The sequence below is a fragment of the Tachypleus tridentatus genome, chromosome 1, assembly GCF_004210375.1.
Source record: "Tachypleus tridentatus isolate NWPU-2018 chromosome 1, ASM421037v1, whole genome shotgun sequence".
In the NCBI taxonomy this organism is placed as follows: Eukaryota; Metazoa; Arthropoda; class Merostomata; order Xiphosura; family Limulidae; genus Tachypleus; species Tachypleus tridentatus.
Window position 1 is genome coordinate 140,040,278 of NC_134825.1, and position 26,428 is coordinate 140,066,705.

Consider the following 26,428-nt stretch of genomic DNA (forward strand, 5'->3'; position numbering starts at 1 on the left):
ACTGTTTACTACCCAGTCACGTAGAAAAGCAATAACTACCATAATACCCAAAATAAAACAAACCAAAAGATCTAATTCTGATCCACTAGTTTGTTAAGCTTCTTTAATAATGAAGTGACCGTAGGAGTATTCTTAGACCTTGACTGTATTATCACATACAAACTGAAATAACTTAATATTAGTGACACCATAATCGGACAGATTTCGAACATCCTGTCTCATAGAAAAGTCTGAAACAAAGTAAATAACAATCATTCTAAAATATTTATTTTCCCACAAGTATCAGTCCTTCCACCACTTGTGTACATAATATTTGTAAATGACATCCCATTTCTCAATTTAATATGTACATATCACTCCCCATATGGAGCATATCTAAAAACCTACTAACTGCTATGGCAAAAGTCCAAAAATTACTAAGCCTAATTCTAGAATGATACAACAAAGTATGTTTCACCAAACCAAAATGTAAGCAATTGCATTTTTCAAAAAACCTACTAAAACACGTAAAAATTAAAAACAAATTAAAATTAGGAGAAACACAAATAAAAAATGAATGGTAACATTAAAATTCTTGGTATTATCCTTGACACATGTCTAACATGAAACAAACACATCCAAAATATACAGGTCTAAATAAATGTATCGGACTAATTATCAACAAGTAAAACATTTATATGCCTCTTATAGAATACACCATCAAATAACATTTAACATGTCAAAAAAATATAATCAAAAACTGCAACAAAACAAAACAGAGCAATTAGATTAGACCCAAAACTCCCAAACTTCACTTCGTAAAATACCTGCATAAAATTATCAACCTCTCTACAGTGTATGAACTGATGTTTTCTATGGAGAATATCAAATTGGATGATTGCTAGCTTGAAATTCTTAGTTCAATTCAACTGTATCTGTGCACCAAATTTACCAAGTCATAAAAGAAGACAGCTATCCAGAAATACCTGAAGATAATGGTGGCTTAGTTTGCTTTGGACACATGGGTCATTGGGCAATCTGTTGCATATCATAAGTATATACAGTGGAATCCCTCTAAGTGGCCACCCCTCAGATTCGGTCACTCGATCACAGTCCCTCTTTTTGTTTACATAATCCCTAATTATGTACAGTGGAACCCCTCTAATCAGACCAGTTTGTCTCAGTCCTGAAGGTGGCTGCTTTAGAGGGGTTCCACTGTACAATACTGGTAAATATACACATTAATCTCTTGGTTAGTGTGAGCAAAACAATTTAAGTTTTGCACAGTATACATGATCTTTTTTTAAATTTAGTAAAACAGTTTTACATAATTACAATTTTGATATATATGAGAAAATAAATATTAGTTCTGTATCATAATAATAATAAAGTTCTCCCAAAGCAAGGCATATTCAAAAAATAAGCTTTGCAGGGTTGCTGTAGACACTTTACTTGTTGATGTGGTCCTACAAAAAATCTCTAACATTTGGCTGGTCCTTGGATAGCTCTGTTCAACTCTAACCAAGTTCTAGGCTTGCTTTGGACTGGATTTATATCACCTCAATGAGTGCACTTATTACCTACCTGAGAACTCAGGACCCAAGCCACTGACCACCTTGCTACCTGGGTCTACTTCAACTAAGTGCTTTTGGTGGTGGGCCAGAACTGGTAAATCCTGAGTAGAGGACCAAATTAGATACTGAAGACCAGGTATCCAATATGGTGATTACTTCTTGAACAAATAATGTTAGATCTAGAAAACTATAAGTGCCACTCCAATATGGTGACTACTTCTTGGAGTGACACTTATAGTCTTCTAGATCTAACATTATTTGTTCAATCTTCAGAAAACTAATTGAACATTTGATCTATGCTTACATCTAAGTTCAATTAGATCTGTTATTCAATTTGTTTGGTACACAACACACATTACTTATATCTATCAGCACAGATTTAATTATACACCAACAGCTGCACCAATTTAACAATTTTTATTACGTTATCACATAGAACATAATCTAGTGGCTAAACTTAGATCTAGTTAACCTGTTAGACATAGATACATGCATTTGTGTTTTCTACATGAAGCTTAGAATTACAATTTCCACTAAATATTCAACCGTAGCAGTAGCAGATAACACAGCTAGTTTTTCTTATTTATTTGGTTAATGGTTATGAAGGTTTAGATTTTGTTGAAAAAAATAATTCAAATTAAAACTTTCATACTAAAACTTAAAACAATTGATACAATTAATTTCATTCCTAGTTTCATAGTTCAACAAAAATGAAATACAACAAATATTTAAATGCTGCCAGAACAACTATGACTAGAACGAGGAAATCTCACCACGTACTTTGCTTCTAAGGAAAATTTACATTTTATTTTCCAAAATATACAAATGTATGTACACACACTATAAAAATCACTTTATTACACTTTCTGATATGTAATCTAACTGGAATTCACACATCCATACATTTAGCTTGCTTCTGTTTACCCTTGGCTCTTTCATAAGTGAGTGACTGAAAGTTGTTCCCAACAATTTTGTAAAATTTACCATTGTGCTGAAAGGCAAAGTTGGTATTCCTTTTTGGGATGACTGTAAAAATACATAGTAACATATAATTACTGTGTAATGTCTTTATAAAAGAAATTATGCAAGTTTTATAAATTTCTAATCTGTTAAACTTTCATCACTTTAATATCATATCAAAGTCCATATTGATTTTTTACATGAGTAATACTTCATACATTCTTGAAATTCACCAAATAAAATTATATGAAATTAATACTGAATTTTATCTAATTCAGTAGAATGCTTTTTATAATATTAATAAACTTTGACTATTTAAGAAAATGTTTAAAGTCAATTTATATGATTATTATTTAATTATTTCTATAGAACACTTGGATTTCAGCATGATTCATCTGTAATCTCAAATAACTTAATAATTCCACTAGAAAAGATTCATTTATGTTGTAAAAAGTTTCCATGATTTACTAAAGTACATACTTTTCAAAAAATGTACAAAAATTATATAATGTAACATTTATATAACCTATTACTTCTTTATTGTGATTAATTATAAGTATTGGTTGGTGTTTAATATACATCTTGTTTTGCTATTTTCAGTTTTAATACTTATCATTATACTTTCATTATAAATATTGTAGTATATTAGCTTAGTATAAGGATATAGTTCTAACTTAAATATTCTAAGCTGGCTGAACATCCCAAGATATTATTGGGTTTATAGCCAAAAATATTGTGAACATATTTTTAAGAACTGATGAAACAAGACATTCTAACTCTTATATAAAATAACATAAGTATATCTAATTAGCTTTATAATTACCATGTCAAATTTTTGTTTCTCTATAACTAGGTAGTTTCTGTATAAATAAGAAAGTAGGTGGTTATAAAGGCAGTAAATCAAACATGTGTATGTACATTTTTTCAGTTTGTTTACAACATCCTAACAAAAAAAAATATTATTTGTTAATGGTTTCCCAACTCTTAATTTAAAATAATGTACCTTGTAGGACTTAACAAAAAAATAACTTACAATTTAGGTAAGCAAAAAACACACAGAGTTTAAAAAATATTTCTAAATTAATAAAAAGTTTAAGACACTTTAATCAAAAACCAAATGCACCAAGTAAACTTCTTTTATAGGTTTAGACCAAAAACAAGTCAAATTCATAAAAATTAGTGTGAAGTCTCTAATAAATAAGTGAATCAAATGAGAACTAATTCACAGCAACAAACAGATAATGAAATCAATATGGTGCAGAAAAAAACTGCTATATCTTTCTCTGAAACAGAGCTGGGCAATAAAACTGATTTGTCTATGAGCATTACTTATATCCATTTGTTTCATGTAAAATAATTATTAAAAATTATAATGATCTTGACTAATTTTCCAAATGTAATCAACAAATGTTTCAAACTAGTCCTGTTTTTAATTATTACGACTACAGAGTAATGAAAATTACAATTAATGTCATAAAAATATACACTAGTGCTTTTGATCATGACTGTTTTAGATTACTCTAACTACACAGTAATTAAAATTACAATTAAAGTAAAAGAATAATTGAACTCAAATTAGTGTTACTGGTTAGTTCAACTCTTCTGTAATCAAAATTTTATTATGATGATTTTACAACATTATTTTTAATCAAGTTTATTCACCTTAATCAATTAATCACATGACTGACAAAATAATCAAAATCAATATTTACATTATCGCTATTTTTCATTATACAAATTATCTAGCCAATCAAAATACCATTACACTGGTTTTTAAGCATTCCAATTAAAAGGTTATAAAGTAAATTTCACTGCCCAAAATAAATCTGTGAACCTGTATCAAATACTTAAAAATACTAAAAACAGTGAAGACAAAGATGCAATATTATTACATGAGTTGTAGTTGAGATAAAATATACAGAGGGCAAACATGAAGGAAATTATAAACTAGACTGAAAGAACACAAAATATGGTAATACAATATTCTCAACTATAACTGGAAGTTTCTGGAACTGTGATGGTAATTATTATTGGAAAAATGTAAATCTCTTAGAAACTGACAAAAAACATATCTATGAGTATAAACAGAGACAATGGACCAATAAATGTGTCTTTTAAAAAACACCATTTTTAAGTATTCCCTCAGTTACTACTTACCAACCTATCACCACTTGACTCCTGACCTTATTTTTAAATATGAATACTACAAAACACTAACTTACAAAATTCCTGACAAGTCACTAACAAGAATTAACCATGAGCTCTTAAACAACTATAAAAAAAGAAAAAATAACAGCCCTTTTGATGGTAACTATGTTATCAAAACTAGTTGGCTGGAACGACTGATATTGATTTCATCTTTCATTATGTGAAAAATGTTTTATTCTATACCCGTAACATATAATAGCACAATGTGCCTATAGAGAAATTATAAACTGAACAGCCTTAAATTAATTGAAAATAATAATGAAAATATTTTGATTACTTGAATAGTTGGAAAAATAAACAAAAGTAATAACGAAAACATTAATTTTAATTAATTGATTGTTTTCATAATTCTAATCAATATAATCAATACCCATAAATAATCTGTAACATAGATAAATCCCCCAGCTCCAATCAAAGGTCATGTAACTCAGGCATAAAAAAATCCTGACTATGAAAAAAATATGTGAAAAACTATAAAACAGACTAAATGGCTATGTGTCATTAGCCCACAACCACAATCTGTGTCAGGGTAAAAAGTTCTACTCTGTTTTTTTTCTAAAAATCAACATTTTAAAAAAAACCTACTAAAAATTAACTACTTAATCCTTGTTAAACATACTAAAAATTAACATTTTAAAAAAACCTACTAAAAATTAACTACTTAAACCTTGTTAAACATACTAAAAATTAACTTCTTAATAAACCTACTAAAACTTAACTACTTAATCCTTGCTAAACATTCTTTATTGATTTGTATCTCAAGAGAGCTGATATGTGTATTAAAACTTTTATTAAAACAAAAGTTGGTTTTGATTTAGACTAACCTTCATAAAAATTCTCTCTTATTTTGTACATTAAAGTTATCAAATTATGCTGTATCTGTTAAAAAAGTGAAAGACTGATGAGATATATCAAATAAAATTCCTACTTGTTACTTTATTCTTGTTTGTAATGAGCTTGAACGTGTTTCTTGTTTCTTGTATAACAATGCCACTAACTCCTACATATGAGGAACAACGAGCTGCACACACTACTAGAAAACAGCCATGGTAGTCTGCTTTCATTAGTTTTTGATGTAGTTGACTGGGGTCACTGCTATAATAAAAATAAGAACTGTTTACATGTAAATCTGTTATGTTTTAGATTAAAAAAAGGAGTAGAAAATAATGTTGTAACCCTGAATATCAACATTTTCCTTACTTGAATGTGTGTTTCAGAGAGGTATTTACACCTCCACAGAACTTAGAACTATAACCTTGTGCCAGTCTATCATACAACTAGCCTTTATCCAATGGCAAGGCAACATTTTGTATATCAAAAGTTCATTCTGGAAAAGGTACAGACACAATTTTAAAGTTCCCAGAAAGTGAAAAATCAATAAACAAATGTCACTGTCATCAGCCTAAAAGTGTAGCTCAAGAACATGAATAAGAGATACCAAGAACAAGTATATACCCTTTCACAGTGGTCTCAGTACAATATACACAAGTTCATATATTTATTTGCATACATTAAGTATTTACCCTGTAACTTTCGATACAATATACGTACCTTCACAAAATCTGACAAACTTTTAGTAAATATTATAAGTTTGTTGTACACCAAAAATTAGATTTTTTAATAAAATATTTCACTAAATTGACCAACCTTGTAACCATCATAAAAAAATTAGGAAATAAATATAAATTATATCATTTATTGTTTTTTCTTTTGGTTGAATGACTACATATTATAAAACAACAATACAAATGTTTAGTTTAAGTAGCATAAGTCTCATATCATATCTTAAAATATAGAGCAATAAATAAAACATTAAAGCAAACAATTATCTCTTCTAGCTACAACCTTTGAGCTTGGTTGCTGCTGGACATAGGTTCCTAAGTCTTTTAAAATTTCACATGTGGAGGATATGAAAAAAATATTTGTTTTAGGTTTAACAAATAACCAAAAAAAATCATAAATTACTATACCAATACCACAGAATTTCACTATAATTTATCATTCTGAGTAATGAAGTTGTACTTAGGTCTAAAAAAATAATATATATATATATATATGATTTGGAACAGGCTAAAGACACAGCCTACCTTCTTGAAATTTTGGTTTTGAAAGAGCCTGGTAGCCTTTACATGGCTGAGAAAATCAGTAGGGGAGATTCTAAGCTGTCAGTTGGTTATTTACATGTAATATATTGAAATAAGTGTATATCAGAGGCCATTTCCAAAAATTGAAAGAGGAGAACAGGGCTCCTGTGTTTGATTCAGTACACAAGCCATATCTCAGCAAAATAAAAGGACATAAGGTTTTTAATTTACATCCTAGCTTGCCAATATTGATAACTTAAGTTCCTAATTTCTAGAAAACTAAAGACTTGGTATTTTGACATCAAAAACATCTACTTTTAACCAATGCTCCATTCAACATACCATGTGACTGATTAAAATCTATATTTAGGTGTGTAATTTACTTTTAAATTAAGAAATTAACTCATATATAAAGTTTGGATTATAATTTACAACTTGATTCCAAACTTACTGACATAAATTCATAAAATAGTGAAAAGATTAATGGTTGTAAAAAATATCAGGATTGTTGAACCTGACCAAATTAGGATGTCCAAATAGTCATAATAAATTACAGTGGCAAGTACAGTGAAATGCCAACATCTCAAGGACATTTGATGTGTAGAAACTGCCATGCAAGAAACCAAATGGCTAAAGGGCAAAGGTATCCAAAACTGTATCCTACTTGGCTAGAGGGATATCTCTAAGAGGTGGGAGTATGGAGAAAGAGGAGGAAGATGGATGCTCAGAGTTGTGTGGAACCTTTGGAGCAACCATAAGAGTGATAAAGAAGAAAACAGAAGTACAAAAGTGAAAGATGACACTGGGTCACCAGATATATTTTACTGATCTGCTAGAATCTATTGCAAAAAGCAGAAAAGTGAAATTTCCCCAAAGCATACACAACTGCAGGCTGTGAGAGCTCTGGAAACTAGATCTCTACATTTTGGAAATGAAAGTTGAGACCATCCAGCAAATGAGGTGATAAAGACTGCCAAATAAAACAGATATTGAGTGTGAATCACTACTGGCTCAGCAGCCTGACCAGTTAACCCAAAGGAGAAGGGAGATCATAATAGATGATACCTTCTAAGAGAGAACTAGAAACTGTCAAGTGTCCGGGCAGTTATGGAAATGTTGATGCAATCAATGCAGTCTCCATGTGAATGCCAACACGATTTATAGGGGAAAAAAAATACAGATGTGGGCTATGCACGACAGAGGACTCCTAAGAGAAGAATCTGGCGAGATCTAAGAAACTCCTGCAAAATGAATTCACAGAAGGACAAAGTGTAAGAGCTAATAATCCACAGGGCTAAAGCTGAGTGGCAATTCAAGAAACAACAAAGCCTTAAGATTGCTGGCAGCTTAGGAAGGGTGAAACACCAGAAAAGAGCCATAGGATGAAGAATTACCTAAAAGGTATGAATAAAAGAATGATCTCAAGTGGAGAAAAGGGAGTGTAACTCCAGGAAGCAAATCCCAGAATTGAAAAAAGTGAACTCAGCAATAGCTGAGGAAGAAAATGGGTAATGTAACTAATAGGTTAGTGTGACATAACCTCAGTAAGGCTTTCAGGGTAACAATCCAGATCATCAGATCATCTCCTAGCCACAGCAACCAAGAGTCAGCATGAAACACAAGCTGAAAGAACCTGTAATAATAAAACAAACAAGTAAGGGATAAAAAGGGAACAGCATCATAAGAGTAAAATATGTGGAAAAAGCTCATTTGAGAAATAGTATTATACAACTGCCACATACCTCAGTTGTCATAAAGGAAATGAAAAGGTAAATCAATAATTCTGTCAAGGAAAGAATTAGTTTTAAATCAATATGCTCAAGGGGAGTACTGCACATGAAGGATGTGTCAACACCTATTGGTGAAGAGCTACAGACTGGTGCAGTACATGTATTACATGTAGGGAATTTTGCACCAAACCTTTCTGTTTAGTAGAGGTGTAAGGTAATAGCTATCAGTTATGTAGAGAGATAAGAAGCATTTCTTAACCTATTCCCTGATGATTCTAAAATGATATCAATGGTTATTACACAACAAGTAAATAATATAAGCATTTCATTTAATAGCAAGCAGACTGGAGATCCCCAGTCAATGGACCTCATGAGAAACTCTGAGATACCAGCAACAGGAAATCCCAGGTCCAAATTGGAAAAGATATATTGTTGCTGGACAAATGCCACCTAAGACTCCAAGGGCTCTGAAGCCCTGAAAACCCAAAAAGGGTTGGGAAATATATTCATGCAGTAAGAAAGGACATGGGTCATAAGAAAAAACCTAGGAAAACCAAAAAGATCACTCAGGTAGAATATGGGAAGGCACGGCAAAATCAGAAGGTGGAAACAGGCAAGCAAAGTCCTTATCAGCCTCCTCATGTTCCACACATTCAGGAAGAAGCAGGGCAATTCTGGAAATGGAAGCTGACCCACAGAATGTTCAATCTCACATCCAAGAAATGTAGTCAAATCACCTGTTGGGTCACCAGCACCTGAAGCTTGTGTTAAAGTACCTGTCAAACATGAGACACTTGAAGTGGTGATATTAACTTTGGAGCTCATGTTGTAGTAGTTAGCAAAAGCATGTTAAGTAAATAATAAATGCAACCAGAATAAAGGTAAGTGAGCTGAAACTCTTGCAAAAAAAATGAAGTATATTAAATTAAAGAGAATTACAAGAGTAACACGAATGTTCTATACTCCTACTGATGTATAGGTGATGCATGATGATTCCAACAGGGTGTTGCAAAAAGGCTTGTGGTACGTGTAATAAAAGTTTCCATATAGAGGGCAGCACTGAATGGGAATAACTGATCTTGCAAGAAGAGGGAAGCACCATATTGAAAAACAACAACAATCACAGCAATGGTTAGATATGCACTTACTGTGACACTCACAAACAATTTTTCATTTTTCACATCAACAGCGCAAAGTCATATTCAGTTATTGCATACCATTCTTCTGAAGACCATCTTCAGCCAAATGAACTAAACATTTAAGCTGCCAAACTATGAATTGTAGCAGTGATATAAGATACAATAACAAGGTCCTCAACCATAGCTGAACATCTCTGTAACTGTGATGGTAGTTATGACTGAAAAAAAACAACAAAAAAAACCTGAAGAACTGCACAAACAAACAAAGGAAGGAACTTAAGAGAAAAAATCTGTATAATAAAAAACAATATATATATATATATAAAATGGTTTAATCACCATGTCTTACTGGAATAACCATTTGTCTTACGTTTACTAAACTTCCACCTCTTGTCTCCTGACTTTGTCTTAAAAGTGAGCTTTCCCATTAGCAGCTGGAGTTTAGTACAGGTCTAGCTAACACTATAGTCACTTATCATGATAATGGTTACCAGAAACATTGAGATGAAATACCTAAAACGCACTTTATTTTCAGTTGCCAAAAAAAATTGTTTATGTTTAATACATTAGTATTCTCCACTGCAATAATGCAACATTTCAAACATGTAGTTGTATTTGAAGACAAACTGAAAATTCTGTTGAAATAGTGAAGCTCAGCTACATAACAATGTTTGGAGTAAATCATTAATGATCAAATTATTCATTCTTTTTAAATTACAAGGTAAATTCTTAAATCAATTACAAATATTTTAACCTTATTTTTTAAAGTAGTTGCATTAAGGGGGAAGGATTTCCAGTTTTACCCAATATATGGAACTTACTATCATGCCATTAGGCTAACATTGACAATTTATAAGAGTATAGAAGTAAAAACAAAACAAAAAAAACACAACACATTCCAGACTTTTATTAACTTCTACTTATGTTACACAAGAATATATCCTTCATTAAGAGTAAAAACATTTATATATAATTCTGTACAATCTCTTATTTACCTTGCTTTTGTTTACTTATACAAAACATTAATAACTACTTAAACCATAATTACTGATAAAAAAGAAAAAAAACCTTTTCTGTATAACTTCATCCATGTACTGGACCCAGAGATTATGAATGGGCACAAAGTCATCAAATCTACAAAAAAAATCCCATAATCAATTAAAGAATTCTATTTACTAACATTAAAGCTGACTAAATATCTTTTATAAGATACGAGTGAGACTGTGAGACTTGCATCACCAAGTGAAACTGGCAGACATAAGAAATCATATTTCCTAAAATTTTGAATACTTTTAACCCCCAACAGCACACCTTTGAAAAGTTATATTGCAGAACAACTAGGGTTACAACTTGATCCCAGCACAAAATTAAAATTATAAGCTCTGCATTGAAATTTGAAAAAACAATTTATTACAGCTTTTATTAGGGTTAGCAAACAGTGTGAACAACACACAAAAAAAATGTATTCCAGAGAAGATATGTTGAGATATCAAGAAATTACAATGTTTTTCCATACACACTCCTTATAAAAACAGTTTATCAAAAAACATGTTTTATCACACTCCTATATTCATTATTCACCAATATATAAATGAGATTACCATAATACTGCAAAATTTGACTATATATATATATAAAACTCTGAAAATGTACATAGTGGGTCACCTTGTGTCTGACAAATGAGATAAAACTGTAGTACTTTACCTTCTACAACATCCTATACAGCAATATAAATGTTTGGAAATTTTTTTGTATGCTATGGGTGAACTGCATATATAGTGATGTTTATTGGTAGCATGGGGGTTTGTGTAACAACAGATACACATTACTTCTTTCTGTACACTACACTTCAATGTACAGAAGACAGAAACTATGTTAATTGCCCTCTTTACACATTCTTCTTTGAAGACTCTTATGGGACAATGAGAAGAAAGAGAAATAAATTTCTTGGAACTTTTGAGAGATGCCACACCCACTCAATTTTTCAGACAATTATACTTGGTTGAGCTAGATGTTTGTTACCAATAACAAAACCACACTTTGAAATATTATTTCCCAACAGCTATTATTCCAACTGTGTGAAGAATTCCACATAGAAGTTCTCAGCATTGCTGCTGCTTACTAGTGTTTTAGCACTATTTCTCACCTATAAGTATCTTAATTAGATAGACTACTAAATTTTACTTACGTTTTATATATTAGTTAACCATGTGTTAGTTATGTTCTAAAATGCATATTAAAAAGGTTTAATAATTTTTTTAAAAATATAAGCCAAACTGCCTTGCTTCATCAGGTGTCATGTAGTAGGCAAATGTCCAAACATTCTAATGACAGCTAGTATCAATGGAGAGGAAACCCTGAGAATGCTCACTGATGTGCCACAATAATTAATAATGCTAAATTACAGAAATAAAAAATAAACCTCTTCTAAAAAAGTAAAAACTTGCAATTAGGAATATAAATGATGAAGAGTTTCACAGATAATACAATAACAATTTTAAAGGTACTTACATTTTTTATATTTTTACACATTACACTGCACAGTACATTGATGGTAATATTTGAAATATTCAGAGGCTGAGTGTAACTAAAACACTTAATTAAAACGTTCTCATGCTTTATGTAAAAATACTTGTAATCTTTTACAAAATATTACCAATTGTTGTGAAGATATGTTAAGAAAGATCAGAGTTATTGTAAGTATTGTTGAACTGTGTATGGTTCCCCATACAGGAAGTAGCCAAATGGGTGAACCCCATGACCATAAGATCAAAGCAGTACTTCCCAACACACCATCCATGGTCATCACTGGTATGTTACAACCATCTTACCCATCTGTGGGATTTCACAGAAACAAATAAACAAAACCTGACAGAATATTCATCTGTAAATAACAATGGTTTTTTTATTGGGTACACATTTTAGTAGACTGCAATAATTTATGGAGGCAGCAAGCTGGTCTCTGGTATCAAAAAGGTTGGGAAATGCTGCTTTAATTAAATGATTGCATAAATGGAATAAAACACTATATTGAAAAACTTAATACATCAACACAAAAACAAATAAAACATGACACAATGGACACTACTGTTTATATAGGTAAATATTACTTGAAGTACATTTGCTACATTAAGTATGAGAAGATACCTAACTTAACATTAATGGGAGTAGTTTAGTTTCCTATCCCTTAGTGAGTAGGTTATTATATTTAAATGGTTTTTACAGCAAAACCTTAAAACTTACTTTAATTTCTTTGTATTAATTTTGAATAATCCAAGTTGTTTCTTCTCTGAAACACTTAAGAGTTGCTGCCTTTTCTTGGAACATTTCTTTTTTTTCACTCTGATTTGTTCTAATGGAAAGGTATATTTGGAAAGTTCTTCTAGGTTGAGAAGATTTGGATCCACACGATTTTTTAAAAATGTAGAAACAAACTTGTTTGAAACGTTCTACACACATAAGAAAAAAATAACTCTTAGTGAGCCTCAACTATACTTTTTCAGTTTTCCATAAAAGCCAGATTTATAAGTTACTGACAAAAACTATAACACTGAAGTTAATGTGTATTAGTGGATACTTGGTGATTTTGGTGCTGCTCTTTCACCAAGTTCCAGGATCAGACACACTATGTTGTGAGACCAATCAATACCCAGTTTATTATGTTACAAATGCCATGTTGCTCTAACCATACCCATAATTTGTGTAAGGGAAGAAGTTCAAATGCCCCTTCTCATTTTTTCATTTTTAGAAAGCTTTTTTTGTGATGGAATATCCTCATCAATGTCCCCCACTACTGAAACAAGTAAGCTGAAGTGTACTGACCTATAACCTTAAAACATCACAGGTAGCCCACGTAACTAATAAGAAAACAAAACCTAAGACAGTGCAAAAACATCATAACCTCCTTGACAAAATACCTCTGTAGTTAGCTTGTATACAATTATGTTTAATTCTAAGACACATTATGCAGTTACAAGTGCTTATGACACATTAGCAAATAATTATCTTCAAATTGTCTATTTTTAATTCAGCAGTTATTCATATCTATATGAATCATATCATATATTTATATATATGTTTCGATCTGCTGAATGTTTTACATCATGTGCTTAACCACAATCAACCAGCCTATGAACACAAAGAAAACCTAGTAATATTGGGAATACACCCACAACTAAACACACAAATCACCATATCTACATCTTTTTAAACAGGTTGAAAATCTGAGAAATGTGACTGAATAAAAGACAAAATATTTGATCTGTAAATTGATTATACTCAACTTTTTTTTCTTCTTATAAAACATACCTTCAAGCTGCATTTTCATTTAATGAGTAAACTTCAAATATGTTTATTGGAGTTTAAAAACCAAGCTATGCAATGAATCAATTCCATTCTCTTTGTTTGTCCATTGCTTGTGATGATAACATGATGCATTCCTTTTCTGGTCATCTTTTGGCTGTGCAAGTGGCTGGTGAGACTCATTCTTGATGCAAAAAGGCATATGCAAAAGAGATACAGAAAGTATTGTAGCACTTATCATAACTCTGTTATACTGACAATCTCATATGACTTGAAGGCGGTTTCGTCTTTTCTTCTTGAAGAGTTTACCAGCTGTTGTAATCAAAGGTCAATGTGTGTTGACTGCCCTTAAACACAGGGTGTAATCCTGTATCATTGTTGTCTTTATTTGACAAAGTCTTTCAACTTCATTCTCGGATGATCCTGGTTCCACTTTCTTTGTCTCAGCTTTCCATGAAAGTTCTTCCTGAAGAGATGGTGGTTGGGCATTCTGATAATATGACCACTACTCTAAAAACTGCCTATCACTTCAGTGCCTTTGGAATTATGAAAATAATATGAGTAAAATGACTTGATTCTTTCTTTAATGACTTTTGAATTATACATTTTAAGCTTCAAAACACACATATTCATAATAATAATATCAATTCATATAAAAAGAGCAGCTCTGACCTCTCCTAAACTTCCATAATGGTAGTCATTTTATTTTATGTTTCAGCATTTTGAAAGTTGTGGAATCAAAATATAATTTGGCAGACTGCAAATTCATATTCAGTAGAATCAAATTACATACACAGAAGTGTCTGCCAACTTTATACTCAAAATGCTTCTAGAAGTGTAATTTTTCCAAAAACCAAATTCTCTATGTAGTTATACTATGCACTCAAAATAAAAACAAAAAACAAATATTTACATATACAGTAAGACCCAGCTTTAACCTTATTTGTTATATAGATCTTGTCTCTTTGAGAAAATACTTTTTCCATGAGAAAGAAAATGAAATGCTGAAAATCCATAACTCTCTGAACACTATCATACTGATGATTGTAGTGTCCTAAATAATTTTTATTTAATAAAATAATATGAAAAACAACACAGAATAATAATATGCAAAAAGCAAACAATGTTCCATAACCATAAACCATTTCTGGTATTTCTAGTTGCACAATATGAACCATTAAAAAGTCATTCATTACTTTTGTGGGACAAAAAAAAACATTTTCTTAGAAAGTGATTTATTAATCTCGGTACAGAAAACAACATAATATAATATCTCAATTGCCAGATATAAACCTTGCCTGTCTGTTGGTTAAAACTAATAAACATAAGAGAACTACATGTGCTGACAAATCCTGCAAGAGAGGATGTAATATGTAGGCTTGGTGGAAAGGTGCTGATTTCTATTTGATGGCTCTGTAACCAAGAAATATTAAAGGGTAATAAAAATTTGCTTTTTTTTTTCTTCTAGCAATGATGATATTACAGTAAGTAATTTACCAATACCTAAACAACAAACCTGTACACCATTGAAAGGTAAGAAACAATACCTTCAGTTAGATATCTCCATGCATGTAATGTTAAAATGATCCTGTTTAAGAGGTGATTTGTTATAGCTCTATTCTCAGGAACTCTTCCTGAACTCTAAACGGGTATTACTGTACTCTAAAAAGTTTAAAACAACAGGTATGTATGTATATATATATATATATATATCTGTTTCTTATAAATAACGCTAAAATCAGGGGTTTGATTCCCCTCGGTGGGCTCAGCAGATAGTTCGATGTGGCTTTGCTATAAGAAAACACTTATAAATAATTATTATTTATTTTTATTTTATATTGAATTTTTTATCCCTTTTTCCCCCAAAGTGCTTTTACCATTGAACTATACATTCTACTGAAGAGATAACTTATGTAAGATAAAGTATGGCCAGATAACTAAACTTTATGTACTTTTGCCTGGACTCCACATATACAATTTTACTTTTTTTGCTATAATGAACAAGGTGAAAACTAATAATTTCAATTGTCTACAAAGTGATAATTATCACAGAAATTTCACATTTATTTTTTAAAAAATAGGGCTACTATTTTTATCATTTCTGAAGACTGCATACATAATATTTTATTATATATCAAAGTATGCAAGACTTTTCACAGAAATACGACATATATGGTTACAGGGTTTCCAGTTCACACGTATACTGATCATATTTGTCTCTAACATTTTTAAAATATTAAAGCCAGTTTATTAGCTTAGCTCTGCTATACATTTCTAAGGAAAATTTTTATAATAACTTTAATATTTATTAATATATGTTTTCATTAAAATATATTTAGTTTTTAAATTCAATTATTATTGTTATCACCATAAGAGCATAATGAAGACTGATGATGACAAAAAAGGCTTACACTTTGATTGGGTTTTCAAATTTATTGGAAAGTAAGAGAAATGTAAAACAAACTGGTACAAGTTAATTTTTTTTATAATTTTGATGATTTATAATAATAATACATCAGGGATAACTTCATATTTGTATTGATTCGTAAATTTATAAAACAAACATTTGTTTCAAGGCATTGCAACAGTTATTCAACACTTATACTAAATACTATATCAAGAACTATCTTGTTATTTTATGTGCATAAGCCTATTAGTAACAGAAACATCAAATAACACACTCTTTCAGTTACTGGCAAAAAACAAAATACTACTTTGAAAAGGAAGTGCAACATGAATATGTTTGTTTGTTTTCAATATTTTAAACCTGTTAACCATATGTTTTCACTTGAAAAACCCTGTAACTAAAAATTATTTTTGAAATTTACTTTATTCAATTTATAAGTCAGAAAAAAAGAATTTGCAGTTGTTGCTTTCAAAGTATACTCTTCCACATATGTGTGAAACTATAAGCAGTTTTGGACATCTATGACTCATGCAAATCTTTACATACAAATTCAAATCTGATAATTGATTTAAATATATGTAATTAATAAAAAATACTTTTTAACACCATTGAAAGTTATTTTTGACGTGCATAGGGCTACTGTTTGCAAACCAAGCATTTTTCAGTCAACAATTTTACAAACAGCATCAGAAGGATAAACAGACTTCTTAACATTTCAATACAAATTGACAGTGATTTCATTATTTATTAAGTAACATAACTTTACAGTCAGAAAAAGTTGTTTTTTGATATTCTTGTGAACGAAATGTTGCACTGCTACTCCCTTAGATTCTTTGTACTCAATATCTCTGTGTAACTGGAAACTAAATGTATTTCACATTCTAAGGAATTATTTCAATTAAAAGTTTTTGTGGAGAACAGAATTCTACCATAGAATTTACAGTAGTTCTATCAATGTTTGCAAAATTGCCACTGCACAGCACTGCTATAAACAAACAATTTCTGCAGAGCCTATTTGAACTAAAATAAGTTGGAACTGTTATTCAATTCTGCTATGGCTCTTATGAAGAAAAAAAACATACTGATCAGTTGAAATGAACATAGGAAACAAAGTTATTTTTCTTGAATACTGCAGTAATTAAATCTGTTCCAACATGAAGCTTTTCAAGTAACAGCCATTTTCAAGATAAAAAAATCTATCTTAATGGTTCTTCTTTGATATGTTAGGTGTGCTTTAGAAACCCCAGAGTTTAATACGTCAAAATGCCACACAACAATTCTGATAAACTTCTATTGTTTCTTTACATCCTTAAAATGATTAATGCTTTATTTCACATAAAAATTCAAACATGTCTGCCATTCCTTATCTGAATACCAGACAATCTGTTTGAAAACTTTAAAAATTTTTTTGGTACCTTATAAATTGAGGAATATACTCTCATTTAAAGAGCTCATCTGTAGATTCTATGTAATTGTCTCATGGTGTATACTATGCTAAGTTAAACACGTGGTAAGAATCTGAAAACCACATCACACTTGTAGTGCTGCTTTCAAAGTTCTCTTTGTAATTTGATATCCAGAATCTTCAGAATGTTCCAACACAAGTTACAGACCATATCTTCACATCTATTCCTTGAAGCTTGTCTACACCAACAGACCTTTAGATTGAAGGTTAATGAAAGCAGATGATATCTTCACAACTAATGTATGAAAAGTATCCACATGAATATTTGAAACTTGTAAAAAAACAACATTACTAATAAGTAAACCACAGAACACTTGAAATTGTTTTCTAATTATAGTTTCATTATTATATGTACCTCTGTTACTAATATATCCTTCTCTTAAAGAATTCCTGCATATTTTTTCTTCACATTATTTAAATTTTCCTTTTCAACAGGCTCTACCTTTAGAGTGCCATGTGCAGAATTCTTTTTTTTCTCGTCCATCGTTCTTTCACACTCCTGGTGATATAGATTTAAGAAGACTTATGATACATCACCAGAACTCAGAGCCATTTCACAATATAATAACTGAATAGAGAAACTAATTCAACTGGTAGGTAGCCTGATGATGGTGATTATGACAGTTAATAAAATAACATGATTGGTGAATTCACAGAAAAACATTTAATTCATTATTGGAGTAATTACAATTGGTCCAAGGGCCTACCACCTCATTTGTTAAATAAATGCAACAGATCTCTGTACATTTAAACTAATAAGTGATTCAAAGAATAAATATATACCACAGAATCTTTGAGTCCAATATTCTATTCATAGGTTGTTGTTTTTCTCCTTTGTGCCTTTCTTAGAATGCAGTGGAAAGATTTTGAATATAATAGATACCATATATCTTCTTTACAATGTTTCTCTTTGCTCCAATTTCCTTCTCATGACATTCATACAAATGATGAATAATTTCAGTCAGCTTTCTCAGATTAAAGTCTGCTAGGCCTTCAAAGAGTGAATTTGATAAGTACCCATAAACAAAGTCAAAATAACATAATAAGCTTAAACTGACTTTATTTTCCTTTTATTAAAAAAAACACAACAGAACAGAGCTAACTTAGTCTAATTTTTTAATTACATTTTGAGCTACAATGTAAAAATAAGACTCCGTCCAGTATTGTTCTTCATAAAATTCTACTTAAATTAAAACTCACTTGATAATTTTAATCCTGCCCACGAAGACTTAGTTATATTTTACTACCAGTGAAAGTATTCACTTTTGCTTCGGTTATTAGGTTGATTTATTCTAGATGACTATGCAGGTGTGTGTATTCTGAACACATTTTACAATAAAATATATACTTTTGTTGTATCTTTACAGGATTCAGCCTGTTTATAAATATAACCTTTCTTCTGACTTTAATCTTAAATAATAAAAACAAACATCTTTTTTTAACAAATTTTTTTTTCTCATATTTGTAGTTTATACATTTCATTTACACTTTCAACACATAGCCTCAAAACAACAATATTAAGTTATACTTTTAATGCTAAGCAACATGATAAAAACCATTGTTACCAAAATGCACTGGCTTTTGAATATATCATAATTTTTATATATGGAACCACTTTTCTTTTTTGTCAGTAGATTGCCCCCATTAAAATGATGCTCACACACACTCGAAACTAAAATTGTATTCCTCGTAGGTTCTCACTTCCTCTTACATATACACCAATTCTCAATTATTGTTGCTCTTTGCACATGTAAAAAACATTTTTGCATACCATAAACCTTGTACTCCCATATTTCACATAATCACTGTGGTTCAACTGCATCTCACTTATAAATCATCATTTGACAACACTCCACCAGTGGGAGTGTGACACACACTTCTAATGCACACAACTCTCTCTATTCAATTCTACCAAACTATTATTTTAAGTTTAGGGAGAAAAAGAACTGATTTTCAGTGCAAAGGAAGTGTGAGAGAAGTACAGGAAAATTATAACATTCAGTACAGTACATTACCTCACATATAAAGCTGGAATCCCACATCACCCTTTGAAAATTATTTATAAAGAAGTGTTCAGTTCCATAACTGAATAGAATTATAAAATAATTCCACTTTGGGGTAAGTTACAAATATCACTACTGTATAATGAATAGTAAACTTAGTGAAAGAAACTGATACAAAGATATGAAAAAAACACTTGAACAGAGCACTAAATACACATCTGAACATGAATACTGCCAAACGAGAAGTGGTAGGTAGAGTAGAGCATAACTCATGTGAGTGTGTGGCAGTATTATTGATGGACATTTATGAAATGACAATTTGCATGCAAGAATCAGTTAAACCATGTGAATTAAGGAGTGTATAGGAGTGAAAAGCTTGTGGCATGCAAAAAACAACTACAACTTGCAAATAGAGGGCAGCACTGAATGAGAATAGCTGTGAGCAGAAGTTAAGTACCTTATCAGAAAATAAGTTCTGAAAAATATGTAGGTACAAATATATACTGTATAGTCAATACCAAATGTTAAATGCATAAAAATACATTTGACACCCCACACCACTACTGCTTTAAAAAACAAAGAACCAGTACTAATATCTTGTAAATACATTTTAGGTAAGATCTAAATCTTAAACTGATTTACCAGAAGTTTCATTAGGCTGTAGTGAGGCTGTAGTTCATATAGAAAAATATGGAAGTCAAACTGTTGAACAGTGATTTAAAATGTGTATGAAACATTATATTCAAAAACTAAATAACCCCATAAATTAGTAAGCATAACATTCAAAGATACAGTATTTATTCTAATTCAAAGTAACTGAGGTTTCATATTTCTTTTTATAAAAACTCAAACTAAATTTTAAATTTACTCAACTTATAGTACCCAACTAGTAACTGTTATATATGTTATATTTTGTTTTTATAACACTTATGAAACATTTCACAGTAACTAAGCAGAATGATAAATCATACAAATACTATACTAACATCAATATATCAATTCACATACCTTCAGTGTTCCATCTTGGTTGAATATTGATAATGGAAGATCTTTAAAAACAGAGCCTAAAATAAAAGTTATGTATAAGTTTAGTCACCACCATATATGCCACAGAACAGTATTAAATAATAAAACACAAGAAGATGATTTGAAAGCATTATAATATAAAAATTATTATACAGTCAGAAGTGGATAAATATGGAAAAGCCACTGAGAGTGCTACAGTATGTCCTTCACATATGCTGACTGCTTACAAATGAAGAAACAGTCAAAGAACTAGCTGACTAAGCAGGTTGTCCAAAAAGGCAGTAAACGTTTTCCACATTCTTAGCATGCTACATGTTTCTGAAATAAGTAAGGCAGTCATTATTCTGGTTTTGGTCAAACAAGCTTTAGTGAGGCCTAAAGAAATGTACAAAGATATACAAAGATAATGAAATAATGGACCACTTCCTCATTATGTAGGACCAATGGAGAAATGAGAAAGTGCAAAAGTATTGAAACACAGGAATCAGAATGAAGTCCAAAAAATTCCTGATTTTTGGAAACCAATAGGTGGTGGGATTGAACAAAGATATAAAAGAAAAGAAAGAAAAGTTTATAAATAATAACAGATTAATAAATGTCAACAAATATTATAATAACAAAGAATTATAGTTAGACAGAAGAGAAGAATAGAGAAGTTAAAATATTGTACATAATAAAAACTAAGGAAAGTAAAAGTTGCAAATATTCAGGTAAAAACCTTAAGCATTGAAGCACAATGATGAACATTGTAGATGTTGAGATCAACCAATGGTGGAAATCTTGGTTATAAACATGGTGTACATGGCATAGGATACTACCAATTCACTCTCTAAGGTTGCAGCTAAGATTTAAAATATAGAATTCCATTGTAGGTCACCATATTCAAGAAAGGATGTTGAATCATAAGACAGAGTTCAGAGAAATTTATATGCAAAAACGGCTCGTTTGGGTTGAGAAAATATTTTACATAGAAGAGCGAACAACGTTTCGACCTTCTTCGGTCATCGTCAGGTTCACAAAGAAAGAGGTAATTGACCGGAAGCTGAAAAAAAAACAGACATTAAGAATAAGACAATCTGTCGAGGAGTTGATGAAAGACAAGAAACAGAATTTCTTGAGTAGCTCAGAATTATCCATTTTTTGCTGAGGCTCATCCCTGGCTATCTACTACTTTATTTTACATAACAATGTCAGTTGAAGCTTCAGGGCTTGTACAGGGGAGTCTCCAAAGAAGTAGCTACATAGAATTCCCTCTAAACAGAAGATGCAGACAAGGGAATCCATACTTAAGTTAACCAGTATGGACTCATAAGAGAATTTAACCTTTCAATCATAAACTTTAGCCAATACTTGAAAAGGAGAATGAAACATATAGTAGGCATAGAAAAAAACAATTCTCCCATGTTTGGCTCAGAGCATCCACTGCTAAACAAGAAGGGTTTGGAATTGAATACCAGTAACACAGAAAAGGATAGTTCACCATAGCTGCAAAGGTATCAATCAGAGGACAACCACATCTTTAGTACAACAAACAGAAGGGCCCTCCCTGTAAGATGGTGTCACTTATCTGTGGTAAAAATAATCCACAAAATGTTCCTAGCACATGGCACAAGACACGTTCAAAGAATGTGAATGGAGCCAAAAATGAAAAAAAAACCACATCAAAACAGAGGTGATGAGATTGAGTTTCTCCTGACTGTTGAAACATGCCAGAGCATAGAAGAGTTGTGTGAAATAAAAAAACAATTTTGGTTTAGAAAAGTTAGAAGCTTTCTTTAAACCTACTGAACTGCACAAAGATTTTAAAGATTAATATGAGATTCAGGTTCCAGAAGATACCAAGCATCCAAACTATGATGTTCTCCCAACACAACACCCTAAATATTTGTGAAGAATGCAGATAAGGTGGAACACAAACTCTCAACTGAGCCAAAACTAAATAAGATTGAGAGTACCAGAATAGAAGAAAAGCCCTAAAACAGTGAGTCTGAAGACAAATGCCACTGAAAAGCAAGATCCTATTAGACATGTCATATGTCAGCACACCCCAAGAGTGTCTTTAGAAGTAGGTGGGGAAAAGAGAAGAGTACAAATATAAGACTCCAAACTTTGCAACATCATAGGATAAAAATATCCCTGAATCGTGTTGATCCAAAATCCCAGATGTACCAAATAATATGATGGTATTAAACAAGGTGTAAAGCTATGAATTATCCAACTGGGTAGTCAACTGAGTGTATGAGACTGAAGAGAAGAACAAGTGACAAGGTTAAAGTTGATGTTGAGTAAGTGAAGAAATGTTGAAAGAAAACATATGAAGCTAAAACCAAACCTAAGGGAAGAAGAAAGAACTGGTAAACTAGGAATATGGACAAGGTCTTGCCAGATTTTGGAAAAAAAAAAAAAAAAAGGATTATATCTCACCCAAATATTTATTTTTATATAATCTACCTTTAATTTTTTTATTACTCTTTTTAAAGACATCTTGAAAGTTTGTTTGCAATTTTAGGCTTATTTGTTTCAAAGTGAGAACTTAATTATGTCAGGAAAATTATTTCAAAAGAATGTTTGTTTCCAAGTGAGAATCTAATTAGGCAGATAATTTGGTAATTACAGCTTGTATTTGTCAAGATGAGAAAGTACATATTGTTGCAAAAAAAAATTAGCACTTTGTTGCATAAAAATTAGGATCTCATTAGAAAGAAATTCTATTTCAATAAAACAATTGTTAACACATTTTTCAGTTGAATACAAGAGATTAAGATTTACTAATGCAAAAAGAAAAATTATATCTGAACACAAATAAAAATTCATGTAATGAAAAACTTAGAGCAATTGCCCACAACTGAAATATCATTAAAAATAAAAAAAATCACCATTATAGTTATAATGTTTCATAAAGTATGAATCTTACGTGTTATCAAAGTAATATCAAATTTTTGCAAAATTTTGTATTTATGAATAGAAATGTAACATCAAAAGTTGGTTTGTTTTAAAGCAAGAGTCAGTGATCATGGAGGTAAGACAGTGTCCTGCATCCAGTAAACTACTCCATAACACCAAAAACAGGAACTGACAGAATGATGGATTAACAGGAACATAAAAATAAGCATTCTCTACCTCCACAAACATCATCCAATGATAATGACTAAAAAAGTTTCATAACAGCATCACATATTTCATTTCAAAATGAAGTGTTTCCAAGAAAAGATAAATGAGACAGGTCTAAGAAAGTTCTCCAAACTGCAATTACCTTGAAACCACAAAATTTAAGTACATCAAATTCATACCCTTTTCATCATAAAGATCACCAGTATTATTATTTAAAAAAAGATTAATAGATTATAAGATAATAATCCTTTTGGTAAATCCTTATTGGCTCTCTCATTTATATCACACTTCAATGATTTATAAATTATTTTGCAAAGCTTCTTTTCTCACACAATAATTTTTCCCACCATAGTTATTAGACTACCTGATTTATAAATACAATTTTCTGGGCAACTCTTATCCCCCTTGTTAAAAACAGGAGTGGCATTATCTGTTATTCTCAAATACCTGTGTACCATTTACTGACATTTCAAAAATAATAGAGGTCCTTCTATCTGATCTCGACCCTCTTTATAGCACTAAAAAATTAATGTTTGGGTACTCTTGATTTATGACTCAGAATTATCAGATGATTGTGATATGTCAGATACAGAACAAGGCATAGAATATGTACACACTGAATATTTCTTAAAACATTTCTATGTATCTTTGATTAATTTCTAATACAGAAACTACGTTTACTTGCATAAAATAATATTTGCTGACAATAAAAATCAACTATTTGTATAAGTTATTCTCTAAGCTACATAACTTGTTTTTTCATCAATAAATATTTCATTATACTCATAATTTTTTTTCTATTACAGATAAATTACTTAATGGTGCCTTAAATAAAAGTTAAATTATAGACTAATGATTTTCAGAAATCTATAATTTCTAGTTTTAAATCATTAAACTGTCTGCAGTTACTGTTGTTCTACAACACTGGGCATAAATGATTAAGATAAGAACTATAATTAATTATTATAATGGATAAGTTGATAAATGTCTCAAAACTACTTTGAACAGATACCCTTCTTTAGGCAGTAAACATGGTACAAAGAAATTTTATAGACTACCTGTCCAAGGGCGTATGCCCAAAATGTCACCAAGAATAAAATATTTTCACTTAATCGTGTATTATCGTATCCACTCATTACCACTCTTTAAATTTGAACTTTTTCTAACCTGACTACAGTCGAGCCCTACATCAGTATTTATAACATGCACAAATTATAGTAAGTATAAACTACAAATTGTTAAGGAACTTTGAAGAGTATCGCTACGAATACGAATTGAAATATTGAAAGTAATAACAATTTATTAAACTAAGTTAAAAAGCCACTTATAATATATACTAACCTGTTACACTTTCATCATCGGGTTTTAAAAAAGGAGAATCGCTCATTTTGGTATAATGTTAACAGTAAACACGCGTTGAACCTAAAGCCGTACAATATTAACTACGCGAAGTTGTTTACCTTTTCTAGTTACATTTTCGATATATCAATTGCACTTGTTTACTATATTTAACGCCCCCCCCCCGTGGCTTTGCGGTATGTCTGCGGAATTTCAACGCTAAAAAACGGGTTTCGATAACCGTGGTGGGCAGAGCACAGATAGTCCATTGTGTAGCTTTGTGCTTAATTCAAAACAACAAAAACAACAACTATATTTAATATTAATATTCAGGAAGAAATTTATTACTTATTCGACGATAAATCTGTTGCTAATTTAGCAAGCTAATTTTACACATGAACTTTTGTTTTTCTTTATTTTTCACATAGTTCAAGCTATTAAATGAGATAACTAAACTTTTGTTTATCATTGAAAATCGAGCCTCGAATTTTAGGGTTGGATGTATCTAAAGTTACCGTTAACCCATTTAGGGGCGTGTAGATTTTTAAATACACGTCTCTTTTATTGGTATTTTAAAATAATTTTAAAGTTTCGTAAAATTGTTGTTTAACTGCATTCTCTCTCCATCTCTCTCTCTGGTGTTTGGGTATATATATTTTGTATACCCAGGAGGGTCAGGTACACCAGACCTCTTCCTCCTTCCATTACATTGTTGGAATGGACTGATTAATATGTAATAATATCAACTTTAAACTGGTCCTTTTCAGGGCAGTGTCCATTTATATTTTTCTTTCATTTTTTTAAGTCTAGTATGTAGGTGGCTGTTTTATTTTTTATTTATTTTAGCACTATTTTATTAATAATTATTATTTAAATTTGATTTTATCTAAAGATCAGATGTATAAATTTAACGGGGAGAGGTGTTGAAAGCAATAGCACCCTGAATATTGATGTGTAATAGTGTGAATTTATCCATGTTTAACAGAGTTCATGATGTATGTTAATATTTGTGGTAGGTATTTTTCGATGCTTTTCATAACTATTTTAATGATTATGTCTGTCAGACTGATTTCGTTATTTGGACTTGTGTATTCTGTCAATA

At 30.8% G+C, this 26,428-nt stretch overlaps 1 protein-coding gene across 1 annotated transcript; it reads right to left on the reverse strand.

Moving 5' to 3' along the window:
• Positions 1-2,338: 2,338 nt before the first annotated feature.
• Positions 2,339-25,608, reverse strand: Pop4 (ribonuclease P/MRP subunit POP4). The gene is made up of 6 exons (XM_076455367.1): positions 25,330-25,608; positions 20,860-20,915; positions 12,918-13,123; positions 10,743-10,808; positions 5,650-5,816; positions 2,339-2,579 (listed from the first exon to the last, which is right to left on the reverse strand). Exons 1-6 carry the CDS (start codon positions 25,373-25,375, stop codon positions 2,443-2,445), a joined length of 678 nt encoding a protein of 225 aa, XP_076311482.1. The 5' UTR covers positions 25,376-25,608; the 3' UTR covers positions 2,339-2,442.
• Between the last annotated feature and the right edge of the window lie 820 nt (positions 25,609-26,428).

Bases quoted from the DNA above. Each gene is read 5' to 3' on its own strand.
- Pop4 (XM_076455367.1), bottom strand. From the start codon at position 25,375: ATGAGCGATTCTCCTTTTTTAAAACCCGATGATGAAAGTGTAACAG. The intron at 5,817-10,742 runs GTTTTTTTTCTT...TTTTTATTATAG, and splicing joins GATGAAGTTATACAGAAAAG to CAGTGACCCCAGTCAACTAC. The intron at 2,580-5,649 runs GTAGGAATTTTA...GTATTTTTACAG, and splicing joins AAACAAGAATAAAGTAACAA to TCATCCCAAAAAGGAATACC.